The 24,120-nt window shown below is 38.3% G+C and overlaps 1 protein-coding gene across 1 annotated transcript in view; it reads left to right on the top strand.

Annotated features, from left to right (window-relative positions):
* NAALADL2 (N-acetylated alpha-linked acidic dipeptidase like 2) overlaps window positions 1-24,120 on the top strand; it is a 293,187-nt gene that overhangs the window by 83,118 nt on the left and 185,949 nt on the right. The window contains 1 exon segment of the mRNA XM_087739630.1: window positions 19,762-19,912. Within this exon segment, the coding sequence (XP_087595756.1) occupies window positions 19,762-19,912 (151 nt within the window).

Genomic DNA, 24,120 nt, shown 5'->3' with positions numbered 1-24,120 from the left:
AATTCACCAGAAATTAGGTAATTACGAGAGGTTGAGATCTTAGCATTTAGAAAAACGTGTGTGAGGCTATCATACCCAGAAATTTATTTTGTGTGCAACATTGTATATACGTTATAATTTGTTTGCAAATGCCTGTAGCGTTTTGTTTTCATCTGCACGTTTTTGCATGTACTTTTTTCAGGAAAACTTGTACCCTTTGCAAGTGTAAAGTGGTTCTTACAAATATACTTTGCATTTTTAAATGAGATTTTTATTAAAATGATAATTTATTGATTTGTATTGTTTGCAAGTAGACCTAACTGGGATGAATTTTGATGTGAGCACCGTACAGATTCATTGAACGTTGCAAGGACTAAATCTGATGTTCCCACTCAAAGTGCTGCTTTTTTTTTTTTTTTTTTTTTTTTTTTGAAAATGAAGTCGTTTCAAGGCATACAGATTCAGCAAGTAAGGTTTGCTTCCGACCTACCAAAAGTGCAGACTTGTTCAATGCTTAGTGATAGCAGTGGTAACAGGGGAAGAGTAGCTTAAATGTCTTATTTCTCCCTTTTTTCTGTTCAGCAAACAAGCAGAATAAAATTTAGAGTATGTTATTTAATTTTGGGAAAATCTATGTTTTAATACCAAAATTAGTTTGATTGTTACTATGAGAAAGTGTATTTCTCACTAGAGAGAGAAGCTTGATACAGTGAGATTTCTAGCATTCTGCTCTGGCTCCAGAAGAATATAGAAACACAGTCTTATCTTTAAGCACATTAAAACTCCCTTTCTTTAATATAAAGAACATATTTAAGTGTGTTGCTTAGTATGTTTTACAGGAACAAGTCCCCTTTGGCGAAAGAAGCCATGTCTGGTGTTTATTCAGGTAAAACTCTGATACGATGATAAGGTCGTGGCCATAGCTTAGTACTGTTAGTGTTGAAATATTGTCCCGTAAACTGTCATGGTGGCACGCACAGACAGTCACTCATCCAGAATGATCCTCTGCGTAGTCTTCTGTCGAGAAGTTCTTACTGACCAGAAAAAAGTCTCCGTCTTTTACTATGCGAACATAACGTAAGAAGATGTCCTCTGTCAGCGTGATGTCCTTACCTGACATGGCTCATGCGTAGGGGCAGCGTATGCGTTACAAAGCCCAGTACAAAGTAATTTTTTTTTTTCCTTTGGTATACCTTGCCCCAAAATGGCAGTCATTGGTGTTGTGACTTGCTGAAGTGGAGAATGTGTCTGGCCTAATTGAATTATCATCAGGAATATTCCATGAATTGGTATATTCCACTTCTGAGCCTGTTTCTGCTTACCTCTACAATAGCTTGTGGTGACGAGTTCCACTACGTACATACCTACAATTTCTTGGTATAGAATTGCACATTTGGGAAAGCATGTACTTAAAACTCCGGCAATGCTTTACCACTTATTACAAAACAAAAATGGATGAAACAGCCTACCCACAAAATATTCCAGCTTCAGTCTCCATACGAACAGAGCAGAGTAAATGATAGAAATCTGAAGGTACCAGCTGCATGCTAAACACTAGTCTTCGCCCTTTAAGGATCTTGGAAAGAGAGAAGCTTTTTCTCTTGGCCTCAATATTCGTAGACAGTGTAATCAGAAGTAGTGCTTCAGAAGTCTGTGCTCCCTAAACAAATAACATCTGAGCAGATTCTAAACTTTTTTTCTGAAATTAATTTGGTTGGTGTCTTGTGGCCAAGGTGTGTTACATGGTGAGTTGGTTTGCCTCTGAAGATGTTTATAAATACTGGGAAAAGAGACATCTTTAACATTCCTATTATCATATTCTCTAACTATGCTCCAGGAGGGGGAAAAAAAAAACCCAACAAAACTCCCCCAAAACAAACAAACCAACCCCAAAACCCAAACATATTTAAAGACAGATGTGTGTCTTGTCCTTAAAAAGGAAGCAACGCTTCCTTTTGTATCTTCTGGTGTTGACTTAAGTCTTTGGAATGATACCATGTTAACATTTCAGTCACCTTGATTACAAATGGTACGTCTTTGTTTTGGAAATCAGTTTACTAATAACTATTTTTGGACAAAGCCGTACGTTTTGTATCTTGAAATCTACGTACATGGATTTCCTAGCTAAAACCAGCTGGGATTTTTATGCTGATGGATAATACATGAGATCGCTTTATGAAATTTTGAGGAAGAAGGATGATGTGGAGCGATAACGTCAGTAATACAAGTGTGATAATATATTGGCTTTGAATTTTACTACTCTCTGAATAGAACTCTTGTACTTATTAGTAAATTCATGTATTATGAATGAACAACACAAGCTGCATATAGACCTAGAAAGCATATGGCTATGGAAATTAGTCATTGAATAAATAAGCAATATATAGCATAATTTCAGCAATATTAAAGAATAGAAATATGTGGAGGAAATGTCATGGGCAAAACTTTTTCTTTTTTTTGAGTAAAAAACAAGTACGTTCTCTGAATTCTTCTCGTTCAATATGTACTTCATCTGCTACTTCTGGAGCCAAATAAAGCAGTCGTTCTCCTATTATTTTAAAGAGGGGTTTGTGTATTGCTCCAAGTATCCGCTTGTTAGCATTGCATCAGCATCAGTACATTCAGATCCACCTCCTACAGTCATCCGTGTGAGCCTAGAAAGCTTCTTATCTTCTTCTTGCATCTGTCTCAAAAGTGGGGCTGAGTGAGAGCCTTTGGAGAGAGCCTACCTCTGTCACAGATCTGTGAGTGTAATTGAGCAAATGGCTTGAGAGGATTTCTCAGCCTTTGCATTGTCACCTGATCTCTGGTCTCAAGTGCGGACCGCTGCTGCCTTCTGGTTGCTAGGAGATCAGCGATTCAAAATATCTTGAAACATTGTGTTTCCCAATCAAAGCATTTCAAAGCATACAAAAAAGTTGAAATGCCTTTTTTTTTTTTTTTTTTTTTCCTAAAAAACATTGACCCCCCCAGATTAATGCTGCATGTAACAGAGAAATAAAAATAACTTTATTGACTACTTTGTTGTTGAAGGGCCAGCCAAGTAAATAGGTTAATCCAAGAAGACTGATCATTAGTTAACAGTGCTTTCTGGAAAATTACAGCTGTTTTGTTCCCTGTCAAAATTGTTCAGCTCTTCAGAAAAAAACCCAGCAGTAAGTGTTTTAAAAGATGCCAAGACCAAAGAATAGAAAAATTCAGGCTTATTGTTGGAAAGTAGACCTCTTTCCTGCTTTATCTCAAGACTTTCTGCCCCCGTTTTGAAGTCAATCATAGAAGTTCTTTCTCCAGCTGGGGTAAAATAATCAGTTCATTCTAGTAGGTTGTGCTCTTCCACTTCTCTAGAAACCAGTAAGAACCTGTTGACTTAGCGCCCTGTTTTACAGTGTGTTTTCTATCACCAACTTGTTGACATGGCTTCCGAGAGAAGGGTTTTGCAGAGATGGGAGTACTCAGAAGAAGTTACGCAGATGTTGGTACTCAAATTCAGAGAAGGTTTTGGATGGTAAGCCTGGAACATAACATCAGAGACTGTGAGCTGAAATTCATACAGATGTTTCTAAGGCAGACTTCAAAGTCTGAAGTTATTTTCTAATAATCAAAGATTATCTTATGGGGTGCGAAGAGCTGAGCTGCGTTAGAGAAGGTTTTCACTGCCAGAGCTGCCTTCTAAACTCAGTATCTTCATGGAACATCGCATGAACGGATCGTTCTCTTCAGCAATCTTCACTGAAAGGACAGTTTAATAGATGCTGGCAAAAACCCAAAAAGGTAAATTAGATTTTAAAACCCTTGTCATTCCGCTTTAAGTATCTTAACAGAACTACTTAGCCATTCAGTGTCTCCTGTTAGCATATAGGCTCTTGTTGGGAAGATGGGCATTAATTATTTCTCTGTTGGTTCTCTGTTATTTCTCTTATTAATTGTTTCTCTGTTGGTCTAAGTTGTCTCTACTTCTACAATTGACTACTCTTTATGCACGTTGTCTATTTTAGGATTCATCTTAGCATTTACTATGAAAAATAATCATAACGCTTATATCTTATATTAAACTTTTTTCCATTTCCTGAGAGAATTTGATTCGCTACACATAAAAGGTTACAAAGCCTGACTCTCTTAGTTTCTTACCAGTTTAAGCTTACTGAAATTGAGCATGTTATGTTGGTGTAAAGCTGGTGCAATTAAATGCAGACTTAGACACAATGATTTCGATAACTATTAATATTCTAAATATAATGTATGTAGTTCCTTTTTCTGTTAGTAAGTGATGCAAAAGTGAGCTTGCCCTGTAACCCTGAACTGGCTTTCTTTTCACCTTTTTGTCCAGTTGCAAGCAATGGTAAGTACAAAGGTTAGTCATCACTGCCCATCTGTTGCCAAAGAAAAGGCATTAATGAGTGAGAACAGAAATTTCTATTTATGCTGTTTTCCCTCCTTGCCTCAATTGCAGAGAAGTTGCATGAGAAAATTCTTATCTGAACTTGGAACCATTCCCTGATTTTCTATAGATTCCTGTGCTGTGCTAAACACCGGAGGATATGTACGTCTTCATTTGTCTGCAGACCATTCATTCATTGCATGGCCTTGCAGCAGAGAGCTGTGTTGTGCTTGAGCTTTTTTTGTGGGGTGGGGGTGGTTTTTGTTGTTGTTGTTGTTGTTTTTTTCCAGGGTAAAGTTGTGTATGATTTAAAGACTTTTACTGAAAGTTCTGGCTCAAGAGAAAACAGTGGTGTAAGAGAAATTGATTGACCGTGGGCTTCATTGTATTTCTTTTTCTTTCCTCTGCTAACTAGAGTATGCTGTGTCTGTGTCATTTAGAAGTCAGTTCAGTGGAGTTCTAGGAGCTGTAAGTGGTGCTAAATCCTTTCAGTGGGCCTGTCAGAGGGAGCTGTATTTGTTTTTAACGTACGAGGTTTTGAAAGATATTTTTGTTTGGTCTTTCCTTGCCTTCCCCAAAAAATTGTCAGAGAAGGACAAAAATGGCTTTACTGCAGCTGCTGTCCGTGACCTAGTTGAGGAGAAGAGTGGCAGGGAGCAATAGTGTTGCTAGCTCATCTTTCTTAACCACCCATTGTATGGCCTTGGTTTGGCATTGGGGGTCTTCCTTTCCTAATCACTGCATAAAAAAATCTTTATGACAATAAGTCGGGCATATTTTTCACATTTTATATTTTTCACTCCATTTTTTATGACAAGACAAGGGCATAATTTTGGATTGATGTTCTGGAACTAATAGTATACTAGTGTTATTGAAGAAGAGCTGGGGGTTGTTGGTTTGTGTGTTGTGTTTTTGGTTTTTTTTAACTGATGGTGAATGAATGCCTTTGTAGTGCTTTGTGACTGCCAAACTAATACAACTGCCATCCCTGTTCTCATCAAGTACTTCAACCTTGGACCTCCTTCGCGTAGCTCTTTCTACTGTTTCATTTTGGTGAAACGGGCTATTTAGTAGGTCACAGGAGGAGCCAAAGCTCTGCTTTACTGATGCGCTGAGTGGAAAGCATTGAAAAAGAAAGAACCTATGAAGAAAAAAGCGGCAAATGTTGACTTTTTCAGCTGTTGTATCTTTTGCGGAGATTTCCTGCAGTTTTGCTGTACCCGAGTTACACGTAAAGTGGTATTTCGGTTTATTTATGTATTCCGCTATAGACCCTGATGTTCAATATGACGGATATGCTCATGATGTGTTCTGTGTAGCACAGTTCGTGAATAAGGTCTTGCAGAAAAAAAATCTAGTTGCTGAAATGTCAGTCATGAAAAAAAATTGAAACTAACCAAATTTTTCATTTTAGGATTTCTAAGGGAGCTTAGGAGTGGAAATTAGTACAGTTAATTTATAAAGAACTTTTATTCCTAAGGCTTTTAATAACTTCTTTAATATTTATAGTTTTTGAAATAACTTTATACACTGAGGCACATTCTTTATGATCCTTTCTTTTATCATTCCTGGTTTGTGACTGTTTTTCTAATAAGGAAGATAAATAAGTTCATTCTGAGTATTGATTTACTTAAAGGCATGCTAACCAAGTAGTTAAACACTGCTCTTTTCCATAAATGAAAGTAAAATATTCATCAGCCAATTAATAATACGCAGTTTTCCTAGTTGATATATAGATATGCCTGAGGCTTACATATAGCATACTCTATATCATTATATGTTCCACTTAGAAACATAAAATTAAACCAAATGTAAATTTAACAATACATAAAAATGTTGTCCAATATCTAAAGAGACTGTTATATTATGTTCAAGGCCTTATTTTAAAAGCATGAAACCTGGATACAATGTAATAGCCCAGGAAATAGTTGAGTGGAGAACATGTTTTGTACTTTAAAAGAAACAGACTAGCTTTTCATACAATCTTCCAAGATAATAATTGCGAGAATAATAAAATCAATGAAAAGGAATTTTATTGCACAGGTCTGATGAAGGCAGTTGTATTTTAACAATCTAACAGACGTCCTAAGATGCAATTACTTGAGGCAGCAAATGTGCCTTAATTAAAAATCTGTGACTGATTGTTATGTGGGTTGTGAGAACATCTGCTAATATCTTAATAGATGCCATACAACATCTACACTCGCGGAGCTACTAAATTCATGATCCTACTTTTATCTTGGAGATGGTAGGATGACTTGGGCTGTTTGCATTTCAACGTGACTAACTTTCAGTGTCAGTACTGGAAAATACATACTCAAGGTACCCCAAGGATGTCCCAAATACAGGCTACATGTAAGTTGGGAAAAGACTGTTGAGAGAATCAAAGATTACGAGTTTACATTGCATATGATGCACGGTGTGTGGGGTTTATGCAAGTAGGTACTTCTCTTTCTCTCTGCTTATTTACTTCCTTAGCCTTGCTGATTATTTAACTGGTAATTTTAGAAACAACATAAGTTCTTTTTCCACGTTGTTGTCTCCGTTTTTTGTGTGTCCTTCTGCTTTGGTTGGTGGTCTGGGGCCATTAAATGTCCAAAGCCTACCTTGTTTGGAGAATTGTTTGCAAAAAACCGATTCATAAATGCAGGCGATTATGTGGAATTAATGCAGAAGTTGAGTGAATGATGGTCATGACACCCAGAATCCTCAGGAGGAGGTGTAACAAACAGCTAAAGTACATCAAATGCACAAAAGAGGACACATTCCTGGCTTTTAGGTGCATGCAACGCACAGACCTCTGCTGTTTACTATGTCTAACGGTGTAGTACATCTTGTATTAATTCTTCAGTCTTTCAGCCCACCTGCTACTTCTCATAAGAATTTGAGGATCCCTTTCCTGAGGTTAAGGTACAAGTTGCTGTCCTCTCCTCTACTCTCAGCAGATGACTTACACCACTGCTTAGCCAGGGGAGTTTCCCTTATGGGCAGAGGACAGTGCCTGTGGTAACCGGAATGACTTCAGAAGGCTGATGCTTGCAATGTGAACTGAGACGTAGCTGTTCCCGCCCTGTAAGAGCGGCTGCTTCTCCCTTCATCTGCAAACATATACCCGTGTTACTGATTTGCACTGCATATAACTGAGAACTAGAGCATTCAACTCTGTAGCTTCAAAGTGGAAAAACAAGCCTGGTGTGTCCTCACTGATGTTTGGTTGCTGGCAGCACTTAGGTAATACACTTTAGTGTATTTTAATTATTTTTTTTTCCTAATACTAGTATGACACTGCCTTACGTTTTTGTTCTGACTATGGCCTTGAATTTAACAAAAAACTTGGCTCATAAATGCCAAAGTATGAGGAAAACTCAGTTAATTAATCAGAGGTAAGTATGTCAAAAGTCAGATTTAGGTCAGTACTGGTTTGTGACTGCAGCTGAATGTATCTACAACAAATAAACTTCAGGAAAACAAAATTATAATTTATGCCTTCTTAATCTTTAAATTTTCCTGCATGCTGTCAGGCTACCAGTTTTAACGTGGCTGTTCTGTGGTGTTACAGTCCCAGTCCGTGCCGAGGGGACAGCAGCTCACCGCTGGAAGAAACGCCGACGTGAGCGTGTTCCCCCACTGCCGCCCGCCGTGGCTTCGCTAACCCTCTGCAGCTCGGTTGCAGTTTGAACAGCTGGCAGTACATTTTGGGGCCAAAAGGTGGAAATCGTGATCTAGATTTTTCTCAAAATATCCGTTCCTTAAAGAACGGAGAATTCTCCAAAATGCGAATTCATCTTGGATGGAAGGTGAAGGTTAAATGCACAGGCACCAATAATTTTAAACTGACACATTAAATATTTAATAGCGCTTACTGTAGTGGCAGGTAAAAATCCCTTAAATACACCTATTTGCACTTTATTTGTGGTACTATTTACTGGGTATAAAGTATTACCACTCATGAATGGAATCACTTCTCTTTTGGATGACACTTCAGGGTTCAATTTGTAACTAAAGAGCTAAAAAATAGGAGCTGCTACCACATCCGATGGGAGTTCAAGTCCTGTCCTCTGTATTAACACAGGCTGGAAGCCTGCTCATCACTTTGTTATGAGGCTGAGGGTACTGCAGCCTAACCTCTCCCGGTTTCACACCGTTGAGGTAGGGTGTCATTATTGCTATTAGCAGAAAACAAGGAGAGAAGAAACCACCACAGGATAAATACATTTTCCTAAACCAAGAGTAATGGCGACCCTCATCTGAGGGAGACCCGGGCCGCGAGGAGCAGGAGCTAATGGGTTTGGGTGCACCAATCAGGAGACACTCCGCCCCAGCAGGAGCACGGGATTGGCCGAGCCTTGCCATGTGCGCTGCCTCAGATAATCTGCCTGGCAACCCAGAAGCTTCCAGAAGGGGCGGCGAGGCCTGTCAGCCTGTGAGGGGCGCTGGGGCCTGCGAGGGCGGGCACCGCCGCTGGCAGCGGGCTGCCTCACGGCAGATACGCAGGGGAAATGCTGCCCATTCGGTGCAAAGCAAACCATGTTTGCCGTAGCGAGGTGCCACGGCGCTCTGTGGAGCTGGAGGTTGCAGCGGGACGGTTTTGGTTTCTGAACGTGTGTTTGCCTTCCTTGCGGAAACCCGGCATGGCGCAGTGCGAAGGAGGCAGTGGCCTTCCACATGTGCTAGCCACTCAGTAGTTCAGCAGTACCAGTGCAAGAGGTGTGAAGAGAAGCCAGGTATGCAACCAAGCCGATTCTAAAAGTTGGTCTGCCATAAGTTGTTTCACTATTTCATGTTTGGGTTCTCTCCTGGCTCTGGGACCTTGCTGCTGGGTTCAAGAGTGGTGTGGAGAATTTCTCCTCGCCAGAGAAAGCCTCCTGTCGTTTCGGTGCCCTGCGTGAGGAGCAGAAGGGTGAGGTGAACCTGAGCCCACGGCTTTCATGTGAGAAGTGTCCTGTGCCGGGACCAGTGCTTGTAAATTGCATCTGCTGACTTTGCCTCCTCTTTCTAGTGGTAGGAAAACAAATAAATAACAATTAAAACAAAGCAAGGGGAAATTGGCAGATTTGACTCAGGCCTGTGGCTATACTGGCTGTTTGGTGGATTTTGGGTTAAAAGTTCAGTAGAATGCGTAAAATATAACTAAGGGTCTAATCAGTTTATTCCTGACGATTTACCAAGGTTATAATTATATCTTTGTGTAATTGTTTTTCATATGACAGATCTTCAGCTCTGTTCTCTCTATAATAGAGTCTAAACATAGACTGAAATAACCATAAACATAATCAGAAACAACAGTTTCAGAAAGAACAAGGAAATGCTATTGGCTTTTGGAGGTTGCTCCTCTGGACAGTCATCCAGTCTGTTTGTTTCTTCTTTTTAATGTTTACCAAATATATTTAATGATACTTACTATACACACAGTGCTCCTCTACATCGTTATTTAAAAGTGAGTAGTATTTCCTGAAGATGTAGGAATGCAATAGCAATATGAAAAGGCTTTGTGTTACATACTCATCAAATAATGAAGCATTTTTTCTGGACTGTAAGCAATTCAATTATTTTGTTTCTGAAATAAATTAAGTAAAGCTTATTGAGTCCAATCAGCCCTTGTTTCTAGGGAATTGTAGTTCAATTTCATTTTTAATTAGATTGAACGTTGTGAAATTCTTAGCAGCGGTAAGCAAGATCTTGCAATAAAATATGCACTCAATTTGTATTAAAAGTTCCTAAAATCTAGTGCAGGGAACTGGCAATATATCTGGCTTATGTTTAATTGTCCAAGTACCCTATTGTGAAAAATTCCATTTTTAAAAACTGCTGATGTGTGACAAACTACTTTTCTTTGATAAAACTGTATAGAAGATGAGCAGACAGCAAACAGGAAAAAGTATGGGACAAAACATTCAGTTCTTTATAAGCTTAATAGCCCATTCAGGACCATGACATCAAAAATTTTACTGTGCAAGGATTACAGGATTAAACCAAACTGCTTTTTTGTTTAGAAATGGTGTGGGGAGGGAAGTCTCAAGAGGTCTTTTTCCTCAACTACTACAGCTGTCCAGAGGCTAGTGCCTAGATTTCCAGTCGGACTAGTAGACAACAGGCTGAATTGTGATTCTGCGTTGTAGAATGCTTGGAAACTCTTGATCCAGTTTGAGTTCTGCCAATTTTTGGTAGCTCTAATTTATTCAGCACTTTATTCCTTTTGTTGGTGTGAGTTTCTCTCAGCTTTGCAGTGTAGAAGCTGCTGCTCTTTGCATGTGTACTGCGATTCCCAGTGCCAATTGCCTGTCTTGCATTTTCTTTGCTTTCCTTTTTCTTTCATTTCGTGGCTATATAGCACCTTACCGATACTCAGACAATGCTACTGGGCTTCCTTACAAAATGCAGGTACTCTAGATGAGGTGGCCATTCTGTGGCTTTTGAATATAGCATAGGTCGTAGGAAGTTTAAATGTGGCTCTGTCACAGGCAGCATCCCTGGCTATGGGGAAGAATTTCCAGCAGGGATTCAGGCCAATGTCATTAGAACGTGTGGGACATGTTAGAACATATTGTAGTTGTGTTTGGGGGTTTTTGGTTCCTTGGTTGTTTGCCTCAGAGGATGAAAAGGGACAGCTATACATACGGTAATGGGTAAGTGGTATAGGAGAGGTGTCTGTGGGAAGGCTTGGTGTGTCTGTTTCATTGCATGAGAGCTTAGTTGCTCCTCCTGCTGCAAGAGCGCTTCTAGTGGGGCCGAAGGGTTCCAAGGACTCCTCATGTCCACATCTAGCACAAAAAGGGAATGAACTAGTATAGAGATTTAATACTGCTCCAAATTGATGGGCTGGGAGCGTGGAAGTCTCTGGCTAAATTGAAGCCTATCTTACTTCCCTTCAGTAGTTTCTTTTTAAGATAGTCACAGTAAGGAAAAACAACCTACCTTATTCTTTTACTTGTAAAATCTGATGTTTGTGAACCTTCACAAATGAGTTTTCTCGTGGTTAGTTCTAATTTAAAAGTCTACTGCCCTTGAATAGCACTTATCTGACAGAAGAAGGTAGTTAAAAATACAACTGATGGTAAATTTATGTACAGAATAGCTCTTACTCCTCACTGCCATACAGACTCATCACTCATATGCAGATTTTTTATGATTAACTTGAGATTTCCTACCCTTCCCTCCTGCTTTTCCTCCCACATTCTATAGGACATCCAGGTAATACAAGAGGGAAATCTCCTCTCCTTAGAAATGATTAGTAGATATAAAAATGATAAAATTCTGAAAATTGAAAATTGGGAATGACAATTTCAATTTGGAAAGTGATTAATAAAAATGTCTTGAAAAAATCTTAGATATGCATGTTCAGACTCTTTCCATAGATAAATGCACTGCATATTATCATTTCTCTAAGTACATCAACGTTTTAAGGTTTTGCCATGATGCAGAGCAGGTATTTGATTTTGTATTGTTCATATATATGGCACTGTATGTCAGGAGTAGTTTGTTTACTTCCAATGCAATATGTTTTCCACCTTCCAAAGCCTTTATTGGAATAGCCTGTCATTTATGAGCTCACAATTGTCTGCATTTCTAGCTTTCTGAAGTTTTACACAGCTTAATCCTTTTCCCAGTCCTGTTGTTCAATATAGCAATAGTGTCATTCCTTAGACAAGGCCAGTGTTTGAGCTGAATAGGAAAGGTGTTTCTTTTCATCGTCCCCATGTAGTCAGCCATTAACCTGGCTATGTCCTCTGTCTCTTTTACTACCTTAAGGCGGCACCTTGAGGATTGATCAGCAAAAGCCAAAACCTCTTCAGATATTGTGTTTTGCCACAGAATTCTTTTGAACGCTCTCCCTAGATCTCTGTGATGAGAAATGTAGAAGCATGATTAAACATTAAGTGCAGTATTAAAAAATTAAGCTGAAGCCGAAATGGACCTTTGGCACCTTACTTGTTAAAAATATGCAACTTGGAAGAGTTGTATAAAAATGTAGATATGTGTATCTAGGTGTTTTTTTCTGCCTTGAGTCTTGTTTGTGGTACCACTGCATCTTCCAAGTACCCTGTATTATAGTAGGTAATAGAGAGGACAGTGGCATCTAATTAAATCTGCACTATGTAAAGTCTTATTTTTCTACTCAAGCAGTCTGTTTCAGAAATAAAAAGATGTTATGTCAGTGAGGTCTTCCAACAGTTTAAATGGCACTTTCCCCTTGCTTGGTAATTTTACATACTGCCAATTAGTAAAATGAGATGGGAGTTCCTTTCAGAGTGTCACGATTTTAATTGGAACTTCAGTGGAAAAGAGTAATTAATAACTTGTAGCCTGTCCAGCTAGTAAAGCTGTGTCTCAGGTTAATGAACCATGTCTTTTGCACGTTGCACTACGAATTGAAAAACACAGTAGTTAAAAACTGGTTACTGTTATTTGTCTAATTAATGCTGATCGTTGCACTGAAGTGTAGTGGCAATAGGAGATGCAGCTGTTGCAAATTTTTATTAATATGTTTGATTTTAAACATATTAAACAGAGTAATATGTAACAGGTACGTGTATGTATTTTTTCACATATCTATGAGATATTTTCTTTCTTCCTCTGAAATATTATTGTGTGTATTGTTTGTTTTACTAATTAGTTTTTCTTCTTTAAAATGTTTTTTGTTTCAATGCTCCATATGTATTATGACTTTGAATATAAAATTCTGCATGCATTTTTCTGTGGATTACCTAGAAGGGGCAGAGAAAAGGGGATGACAATTATATGCAGGCAATTAACATATAAGCAGGAATATCCATTAAGTTTTTATTTTACGAATGCGTTATGTCCAGGTTTTACTGTGTTAGCACCTGAATGGACTTGTAATAAACAGTGCAATTGTGAATCTGACTTTAGGAAGAGGAAGACTTTTGGCCTGAAGTTATGTGGAAGAGGTCATATGCTAGAATAATAACATGATCCAGTAGGAATTTTGCTGTACTGTCAGTAGCTGACACTTAAAGGCCTTTGTTGTCTAATGAACTGTGATATCATTTACACTAATGCAGACATTGTGTAAAATACAATTTTTGTAATTTTGTGTGCAGATTTAAGGAGTGCAAACTGCCCTATTAAGCTTAAAAAATCCCATGTTTAAGCATTCTGTAAGTGCCTGTAGCTAAAGCATGTTTAATCTCTTTATTTAGGGTTCTGTCATTTTGCTAGACAACAGACATATTTTGATACACTTTTTTTTTTAAACATTAAAATTAGTTATAAGAGTTAAGGCAGAAGATAAAAGCTTGCTTAGTTTACCACTTAAAGCTTTGTTGCCTTGGTATACCAAAGGTGCCCCTCTCCAGAGCCTCTCAGTTCCTTTTTAATTATTGTGACTTTCAGTTGTGACTGAAATTTCCAGGTTTTCATATAAATAAGTTTATTGAGGTTGGGTACATAATCTTCATGGTACTGACGTCAGTCAGAAGCTCCCAGTGTATGGCATAATTGCTTTGATTCTGATTAACACAAGAGCCTTTTTCTGCCGCGTTGTGGTGATGCAGTAGAAAGGCCTTCCAAAACATGCGAGTAGTTTCAATGAACAACCTAATACTGTCTGTTAATATAAGTATCTCTGTACAGGAGTGAGGATACAGTCAAGATATACACTTCCAATAATGTGAAATACACGCACATGAATGCCTTCTGAAGACGAGAACCACATTTTGAGGCACTTTTGGCTTAAGGCAGCGTGGTGTGCTAAAGGTCATTTTAAAATGTAGACTTAGAAATTATGCTAGCATAGTATTGAAGATACGTGATAACTAGATAAAAGAGAAATCTTAAATACTGTTGTGCAGCTAGTTTGTATTGTTTTATTTACTGGTACATCTTAACCATTAGGTAATGATTGAAAGTCTGAAGGCTTATGTAATATAGTTGAAAGCAGAATTGGATCTAATAAGAAAATGTCACTGGATTTGTATTGAACCTAGTACTGAGAAGTAAAATGTAACAGGAGGGAACCTATAGTAATATGAAGGGATCTGGTTCATTTTTTTCAGCCCTAGAGTTTGGTTTATCACATGCTGAAAAACTCTCATCGATGTATATACAAATGGTGAAATGCATTTGCAAGTTGCTGTATTTTAAATTAACTTTTCCAGACACGGTGTTAGTGCTACTTGTTTTGAGTAAGGATAGAACCTTCCATGATGACAAAGTCACTTGTTACATAGAATTGTAAGCCAATATGGCCTGTACCGAACTGTATTATCTTACATAATGTGTCATTTGAAAAAAGAACAGGTTGTTCCATGGGTTAGTGAACAGGTTTTTCACAGCTTTGTTTCTCGAGGTTGGATTTTGTGGTATCTAATTTCTGCTCTAAGTTTCTGTATTCTTTTCCATCTGTCACTCTCTCTTGTGATTTCTTATATGGCTTTTCCCTCTTCCATTAAGGGGTAAACTCTCCAGATTTTATTAATGCCTTCTCAGTGTGGTGCGTTAGCAGGATCTGCCTCTTGTCTACTCAATATCCCATTTTCATTAGACTTGCAGGAATGTACTGCAGGTCTGAGATATTTCCTCCTGTGAAATAAGTCTTCCGTGCCAACTGTTCAGTGGTTCAATCATTACTGTGGATCGAGACCAGTAAATGGACAAGCATAGAAAGCAGACTAAAGAAGCCTTACAGAGGCAATATTTATCAGTAATGGGGCTGGTACTATACCTTATAAAGCACAGCCATTACAACTTGAGGGAGGGATAAAGGGGAGAGAGGAAGAGATGACCTTTACCGGGGGGAGAGAGAGAGGAAGACAAACCACAATGCTGATACTGTAGCTGTCTGCACATTTAACACCATGACTGATTGCAAAGAGGTTTCACAGAGATGGAGAACTGTCTAGACAGTGGCACAGCAAGGTTCTCAGAAGGTTTGACCATATTTTGGGACCACTTGCAAATATAGTGGGAAGAATTGCTAATAAGGAGAAGCTATTTTAAAATGTAATTGGTAGGTTGATATAATCCACGGTTACCTGTGTCATCTTTTTTTTTCTGATGTATTCGTAATCATCGTTAACCATCACTTTTAGCAATATACTATGTTGTGATGCACCTTATCAGTTGATCATGCGTTACTACTTTATAAATCATTTGTAAACAGAACTATTACTGGGAATCAACTAGAGGGAAAGAAAAGATGCCATGCTCATTTAATTGTCTTCAAGCCATTAGGGTCTTGCTGGATCAGACACGACAGGGTGTTCGGATGCATTGACAGAACAGTTTAGGAAGCCCTTTCTTAGCTACCTCTGCACTCTTACTTGCTGTAATCCAGATGAGACCAAAGTGTGATGTGCTTTTCTGCCCTCTGCCCAGGAGATGACAGCTGAAACTCAACCCCAGATATGGCTCCCATGAACAGAGCATCAGAGTAGTGCTGATGGAGTCAGGCTTTCTTTTCAGCTGGAAAGTGAGAGTACTTCTTAAACAGCCACATGCCTTGATGTGCATGTTTTTAATCTTTCTGAGGCTCTGTGGTTAGTGGGTAACCAGTCCAATGTACTCTCTGAACAAGAATGAAGCCTGATTATCTGATTGTTCTTGTGCTTTTTGATGCTTAGGAGGTGCAAGGATAGTCTCAGCTGGGAAGAGGAGACCAGGGGAAAGGATCTTCAGGGAGCGAGACTGCTCTCAGCTGAAAGATAACAAGTACAGCTTGAGGCCAGTACGTGCTGCATCGCTTCTGTGTTTACAGACAGTCGTTTGAGAACAGCTCTTACACATTACGCTGGAGTTTCACATAGAGAAGCTGTAGTTGCCTCTTTTTGGTAGGTTCATTCCTGCATTCAGTTGGCTAATGTAACCCCTGATGAAGCATTCATTCAGGTGCACACTAGCCTCAGGTGAGATAAAACACATTAAAGTTAGCTGTGAGAGGTAGTGGCCCCCTGCTTCTTGTTGCTTCTTTTTTCCAGCAGAGTCCTGCTCAGCTTCCTTATTTTGGACCTAATACCTGTCTGGTAGTAGGTTTGTGGCCAAAGCCCAAGAGTAAAGCTTGGCTCAAATGTAGAGTACAGAGCTGGTCTCTGTTACCTATGTGCCAGTACAAAAGATGACTGTTTCCTCTGCAACATTCAGAGACAGCACAAGTAAAATGGAAAAGTAGCTTTGAGTTTTCCTGTTAGAGCAAAACCCAGTTCTTTAGACTATTGCAATCTGCCTGTATAAAGAATTGCTTTTGTTTACTCTTCCAGATCAGTTATCTTGCTCTCCTGTCCAGAAACTTGAATGTGTTATTAGGGCGCCCTCTTAATGTATCTAAAGCTATTGATGTTATAGTTATTGCACTTTACATTCCAGCATTAACTTATTATATAAGAACCTCCCTGGGTAGAATTAAATCTTCCAAAATCACTAGTCACTACTTAAAAGAAAGATGTGTCTTTTCAGTGCTTCAGCCATATCGTCTTTAAAAGGCAATTTAATGGTGCCTTATGGTGTGTAGAGTTTACAAGGCTAATCTGTCCCCAGTTACATGACAGAGCCTTTGACAAAGCAGCAAGTGTCTCATATTAGATTAAACTGAGTCCAGAAAGTTTTATGGGGCGATTTAATATACTGGATTGAAAGAGTTACTGTTTTTTAAGTGACACTAAAAATCTGAGGATATGAGCAGCCATAAACAATGAAAGGGTTAACAGTGGGCACCAGAGTCGGTTTTCTTGTCGAGGGTTCTGCTGTTTCCATTTTATTCTGAGATGTTTGTGGCTTTGGGAGATGGAGGAGGCATACACCCAAAACCATAAGGAGCAGATTCTGATGTTAACTGGTTCTACAATCTAAGATAATCCATTGATTTGAATAGATGTGTACCAGTTTACTTGAAGGACTTAATCTACAATCTTTGGCCATGTAAAAAAATACTCGGTACCTTCTTCAGAGTCTTTGTGCTAGGGCACTTCATGGCTGTTTAGGTGTTGACTTATTTAAGATGAAAATGTAAGCAACAATACTAATTTATTGTCGACATAGTTGTGATGTCACTGTTGGAAAGTTAAAAAGCAGCAATTATAGCTGAAATCTGAAAGCTGTTTTATAATTTCACAAGTACAACACAACTCCTTACTAGAGATTGTAGCCATGGCAGCAGTGATTGCTGCACTCTGTGAATAGCGACTGCGTAGTTACCTTCTCTCAGTGAAACAGAGGAATTTAATAGTGATTTTTCTGAAGTAAAAAGTTTTTAAAACTCTCTTAAAAAAAAAAAAAAAACAAGACTGCATCTGTGTTTCCTCACTTCTATGCTATTAAATAAGACTAGAGATGAATAAAAAGGTACTAGCATGGATGCAGGAAAAGACAATTGTTACCTCATTTAGCTATGATGCATCCTGCTTCTCCTATAGTGTCCCCACCCCTTTTATTGTGCAATCAAATCCTGGCTGAATATATGAATATGAACATGAACAGAACGATACAGCAATAAACTAACCTACCATTTTGGAAATTTTTATTCCTGCATTACATTTAAGGTCTGTAATACGTTTTTAACCTTTTACATTTTTAAACATCTGTGCTAATCACTTACATTCTCACTGCACACTCATTTTCATCGGAATAGAGTTCTCTCAGAGACTATCCTTTTTCATCTAGGGATTGCTTATTTGAATAATATTTGTAGGATTACACAGGTGATTCACAGGTTTACTTGCATCTGTTTATCTGAATTAAGACTATAGTGTCAAAATCTTGGTGAATCACAATATTAGATATGTTTACTCAGAAATGGCAAATAGGCTGCTATTTTTATACTTTTTTTTTCTGTCTTAACTTTCAAGAAAAGCAGAACTAAACGTCAAGTGGTTTTGAGGCTTAAACTGAATACCATATATTCATGTAATTTACATACTTGTAAACCCACAAAGAACTATGCATAAACATTCCTTAAAACCAACAGCTAGGAGATAAATTGAAAATATATATATATATATACACACACAGAAAAAATGAAGGTTCTAAAAGACAGAAGGAGAAGGACAATTGAACTGAGAAATGGAGCTATAGTAACAAGGTCTCAGGTTCCTACAAAATGAGAGTGTAGTCCAGAAACATCATATACTTGCAGTCATTCCTCAGACCATTTGAAGCCATTTGGAAAGTCATCAGTAGAGCATAGTGAATGGTAAGGAAAACCTTAAATACCAGAATTACTTGTGTCTGAAAAATTAATATAACTTTGTTTCATTGTTGTATCTTCAGTCAATTCCAAATATGCAGAGCATTACACAGAAAGGTCATCTCATTTCATGGGAGTATGTGCCACATTAAAATTTGATTTCATCTAATTCGGAATAAAATCCCCTTATTTTTCAGTTCCCTATGAAAGGGAAAACGTGAGGTTTTTCAGTCAAAATTGATCTATAGGCAGCTGCTGCTACAAGGTATGGTGCTTGGATGCTTGCGTCCTTGACTTTGGGGAAGTTTGCCTGATTTGCTGCCCCAGATCTATACATTTTTGGAAAGGCTAATTACAGTTACCAACTCAAGCTGTGATGTTCTAATGAGACAGAATAAAAGCTGTCTGTCTAACAGGAGGCAGACTCCAAGGTTTGGCAAAGCTAGACTGCTTTTTTTTTTTTTTAAATCTGTAAACTACTTTTGTTTTTTTTCTCTTAACTGAAGAGTAACTCTGTTCAGAAATTCTGTGCAAGACTGATACCAGTGTATGCAAACATCTAGTATGTGCTGTACACACTTATGTATGTCCTTGAAGAGGTAAACTAAGCAGGAATGTCGTACTGCTAGTATTATGGAAAATATGGAAGATCTACGATCTACTGAAGATGTTTTAATGAGATTAATTTCAAAACTAAGGCATTTTCAAGGTGGTATTTATACCACATGAAAATATGCTAGGGTTGTAAGTCTAGCAAGTGTCCAATGTGTAGGGAGAAAGGTGGCTCCACTCATATCTCTCTGTGTACCGTGCTGAGTCATGGCCAGTACCTCACCTGAATATCATCTCCGACACACCCGCCTCGTCTGACTATCACAATAGAAGAGGTGAAGGTGGAACAGTTGCAAATCTGAAATGCAGCTGTAGTGCGTGTTAGCACTGCATTTCCTCAACATGTTACATATCATTTAAAAGTAAGAATTCTTTTTGTCATTAGGCCTTGAAGGTAGCTTTTGACGTTAACTGGGAAACATGACTTTGAATTAGTTTTTTGGTGTTTTGATTTTGTTTTTTCAAAGAATCGCTGCTGTATTTATGTTACAAGCAGTTTGGAATTGCACCTGTCTTTATTCTGTTTGTACAGAGCATAGCATGGTGAGAGCCTGGTGCATGGTAAAGCCTCTATTTCCACAGTAATTAAAATAAATAATAATGTGTTCTGACATCGTTTTTGTTAATAGTCATGTATGTTATTTTGTTCCTTCAGCTTTCTCTGTTAGAAGATGCAGGGTTTGGCGGTGTTCTTCTTTACGTTGATCCTTGTGACTTACCAAAGACTACAGATCTTGCTGATAAAGCTTTCATGGTTTCCTTGAACAGCGGAGGAGATCCATCAACACCCGGTTATGCCAGTATTGGTAAGTACTGTTCAAGCCATATTTAGTTAACGGACACTTTAATTCTTTGTTGATTGTAAGTATGGGATTTAAAACACTAAACCAAATCCCGCCTGAAATAGAAATGCTGAGTACGGGAAGACTGTGTGATGCAGCATAGCTCAAAGGACGGAATCTAATCTCAGAAGTGCTTTACTCTAAACTCTTGGCACAAAGTCTGTACTCTAATTTATTTTGTTGCTTTTTGTGTTTGTGTATTCACACACTGAACCATTATTCCTGCCTGTTTATTCTTATCCCACGAAAAAAAAAGCTGTGAAGTACTAATCCAGTGGTTTCTGAGCAGGTTCCGTGGGATCTGTCCCCACTGAAAGAAGTATTCTTCCCTTCATTCTGTGTTCCACTTTCGTGGTATTGGTAGTGGAAACTTCTGGTCAATAGCTGCAAGTTCAGTGTAATTATAAATTTATATTTGAAAAGATTTAAGAAAAAATAATGTTTATAGTATCTTTGCACAATTACCACTTGAATAGGATGTGTTTATTTAGCCTTGTCTCAGTTCTGCCTGGATAGACTTGGTTATCAATTATGCTTCTCTAAATACCTGCATTTTCAAAGTGTGGGAAATAAAGAATTGATTTTAAGGAATTACATAGTCTTTTAAAAGTTTAAGTTGTTTTTTTTTTTTAAAGCAACGTGAACAATAAGTAGAAGCCGCAGCATATTTGACTTGTGTGCACTACTTAAATCGACATTCTGGCAGTTCAGTGAATGTGTGTTCTGCTTTTCTGCCGCCTTTTCAGCTTTACAACCTTTTTTACTATCTAACTATTTGGAAATGTATTAAGCAGCACTCTATGAGTTTGTGACAAGGCTTCATCAAGAATATTTGGTCCGGTTACTAGCTCAGACATCTAAAGTCTGACTTGAATTGGCACTAAATCAACTGAGGCAATGCTGAGATACTTCATGACTAGAATGGCAGAAAATAGAAATATTTGCTTGGTTGTCAAAGAAGGGTGTTAGCTATTCACAGCATGAATGCCTTGACAGCTCAGTGGGAAAGAAATTGCACTTTTTCCTCAGTGTCTTGGTGTACCTGACCCAGTGTTCTTAAAAGTGCCCTGGGAGCTACAGAGGTAAATACAACACTCTTCAAGCTTTATTCTTGCTCATTTCATGGAGCTGTTTGAAAAACAGTTTGTCGCTTATCTGTCTGGCTGACTCCTTAATGTTTTATTTACCCTACATGAAAAGTAAAGCTAATTAAAAGAGATACACCAACATGAAGATGCCACTTCAGTGTCTAAACCTTACGCGTTGGTTTTCTGTCAGTAAATGATCTCATCGGTAGTGTGCATTCCAATCTCCAGTTTGAGAAAAAGAAGCTTAATTATATGGAAAATGGTGATATCCTTATAAGTACATTGATGGTTTCTACTAGAATCCTTAGTGTGGCTTGCCTGTGGTTTTAAATCTCTGAGCAACATTCGAAAGCAGGAATAGGCTATCAGGTTGCTAAAATCATTTATATTTTGGTCATTGAATGCAATGATGAGCTGGAAGGAGCTCACAGGAACACTTGAGGAAACTTTTTTACAGTTCTGTCACTGGAAGGTAGATCAGATGGAAGTAATTTCTGTGCTTCTGATGACGATTTTCTTTGGAGACTGTGAATCAATTTGGTAACTTACGTCTGGGACAAATACAAATACGTCTGGAGCGCAGACTTTTGCCTGAGCGATGCACTTTTGCATATAAGGTAGTTGAACCAACTACGTGTGCAATAAAAATGCCAGGTACCCAGGGTTGCCCCTATCACTTTGATTCACAGAGTATAACATGCACTACAAGAGATTTTATTGGAAGCTCCTGCTTAAGTTATTGGCATATCTTTGATATCATCTGCACTGCACGCATTGCCAAAAGAACTGTTACTATTACAGTCTCAGGGACTGCTCTACCACGATTCTCCCTTTTACTAGGAAATTCCTAGTAAGATGAGTGATCCAGAGTTAGTCTTGTACTAGGTGAATAAAAGGTAGGAAACCTGTATTTTCATGCAGCTGCCTATGTTTCTCACATTCTTTTAGTCTGAAAACAAAATTCTCTGTGGCATTGGAGTACTGGACTGCCTCAAGCTTTTTTTTGTAGAAAAAAAATCTTCAGGAAATGATAACATTTACAGATCTCTTCTCAAAGTTGACAACATTTTTAAAATGGGGTTTATGTAACAGTTCAGAGAGCTTTGGCATTCTCATGAGGTTTTAGCTCAAATCTTCTGTTTCATGAAGATTAAACACTGCGCTTCTGCATATGAATTATTTTAGAATGTACAGAAATAGCTTGAGGATGGGTTTGAGATGCCTACTGTCCATGAGTGGAATGATTTTTTTGATCTCTGTTTAATAAAGGGAAAAAAGTAATGATGTGGAAAGGGAAGTCAAGAGCACTTATGTAAAAGTTTCTGCAGCTTTGATAATTTAATTCTTCTGTTCTTAAGACTCTCCCAATCCTATGTCATATCAGTCCTGAAACAATCATATGAGCCTTTTCGAGCATCAGTTCTGTCTTCCTGATTCTGATTGCCAAAGACTAGTATCCTCTGTTTTTAGAAATCTTTCTTTTTTTCTTTAGAAATCTTTCTTTTCTATCTTCCTGCTTTTGAAATGACACAGAGCCAGTGGGTGGGGCTCAAGGAATTAAGCATGAGATTAAGAAGCTTGAGAGGGAGATAAGAGACTTACGTGGCAAAAGTTATTCTGAAAATAAAGTATAGAAGAATAGCAGAAAACTTGAGTGACTTCCCCAATCTTATTTTTTTTTTCCATTTTGCCTTTTTGAATGCTGCCCTTATACCTGCCTTTGTATGGCAGAGGCACATTAGATTTCTCCATTTCAATACTTCAGTACCATTTTAAATCAAATTTGTTTCCACACAGGAAATGGCTCAGTAAACAAAAATATGGATAGAATCTATTTTGTCAATCCTAGTAAGTAAATAGAAAAGTGTCATTGTGATAAGCATGAAGAACCCTGCCCCTGAGATAAGGTACCTCATAATAGGATCCCTCTATGTGCAGTGGTAGGATAGAAATTATTTCATGAAGAATTCAGACCAGTATCATAGAAAATACTGTGAGCTTAAAAATGCTGAAATACAACAGCTGTAAAATACAGTCTTATGCTGTCAGCTGGAGTTTCAAGTGTAATGTTGTTTTAGAGAATTGTTACACAGAGGTTATAACAGTAAGGCAAAGTGGTATATTTGGAAGTAGTCCATGCTTCATTGTTGACCTAGTCATCTGAGCCATAATACAGGGATTTAGGTGAAAAATCAGTAACACAGGGGAAATGTGCAGTGTCCCTAGAATTGTAAATAGTGAACATTATTCAGGCAGAGGAATTGACATGAGCATTCCTCAAACTTTGCTAATAGGATTTGATTTCAGAGGAACGGACAAGGAAGATGAGGAGTCGGTGAGGTGTTGATCCACTGCAGGCCGTAGCTGAGCCGACCAACAAAGTTGGTGGTGCCTCTGAAAATATATTTAAGAAAGGACAAGAATGCAGGACAGGCAGGGGAGTGAAACTGAGCCTGGAAAAAAGCAGGGCAAAGGTGCCGTTTTAATCTCTTTGTGTTTGTTTCTCACTATCCAAATCTGTTTTAATTGACAATAGTTGACTCTGTTTTGCCCATGACGTTAATTGATAAGTGATCTCCCTGTCTTTATCTTGACCAATGAGCTTTTCCATCTTATTCCCCCCCCATCCTGTTGAGCAGGGGCAGTGGGAGCATGGCTAGGTGGGTGTCTGGAACCTGGCCAAGGTTAACCCACCGCACTGTTCTACATATTTTGATAAAATTACAGCAAAAGTTGAAGAACACCAAATATACATCATAAAAAGCCCATGGCATTTACCTCTTTAGTCGTGTCATTCTTTAACTGAGCTTAGCTGGTTCTTCTGCAGTGAACACAGGGAACTCCTACTACTGCTTGGAATATGGGTAAGTACATACTGTGATCGAAATGATGCCTACTTTACTTTTAGTTGGCCCTGTGATTCTGTATGTTTATGTGCTTCCTGCCTCTTATCTGAGTTTGTCCTTACTGTCCTTGACTTCATGATATTTTACTCCTCTGAAGCAACCAGCTGAGCAGAAGGTAACTAGAAAATAGAATGCTGTGTAACAGTTTTAACCATGCATATGCAACATATGTTCTGAA

Source organism: Nipponia nippon, unplaced genomic scaffold, assembly GCF_047370975.1.
Source record: "Nipponia nippon isolate SJK-2023a ecotype South Korea unplaced genomic scaffold, ASM4737097v1 scaffold_7, whole genome shotgun sequence".
Lineage (NCBI taxonomy): Eukaryota > Metazoa > Chordata > Aves > Pelecaniformes > Threskiornithidae > Nipponia > Nipponia nippon.
Note: the sequence above shows the minus strand (reverse complement) of the source record. Positions and strands in the feature narration are given on the sequence as shown.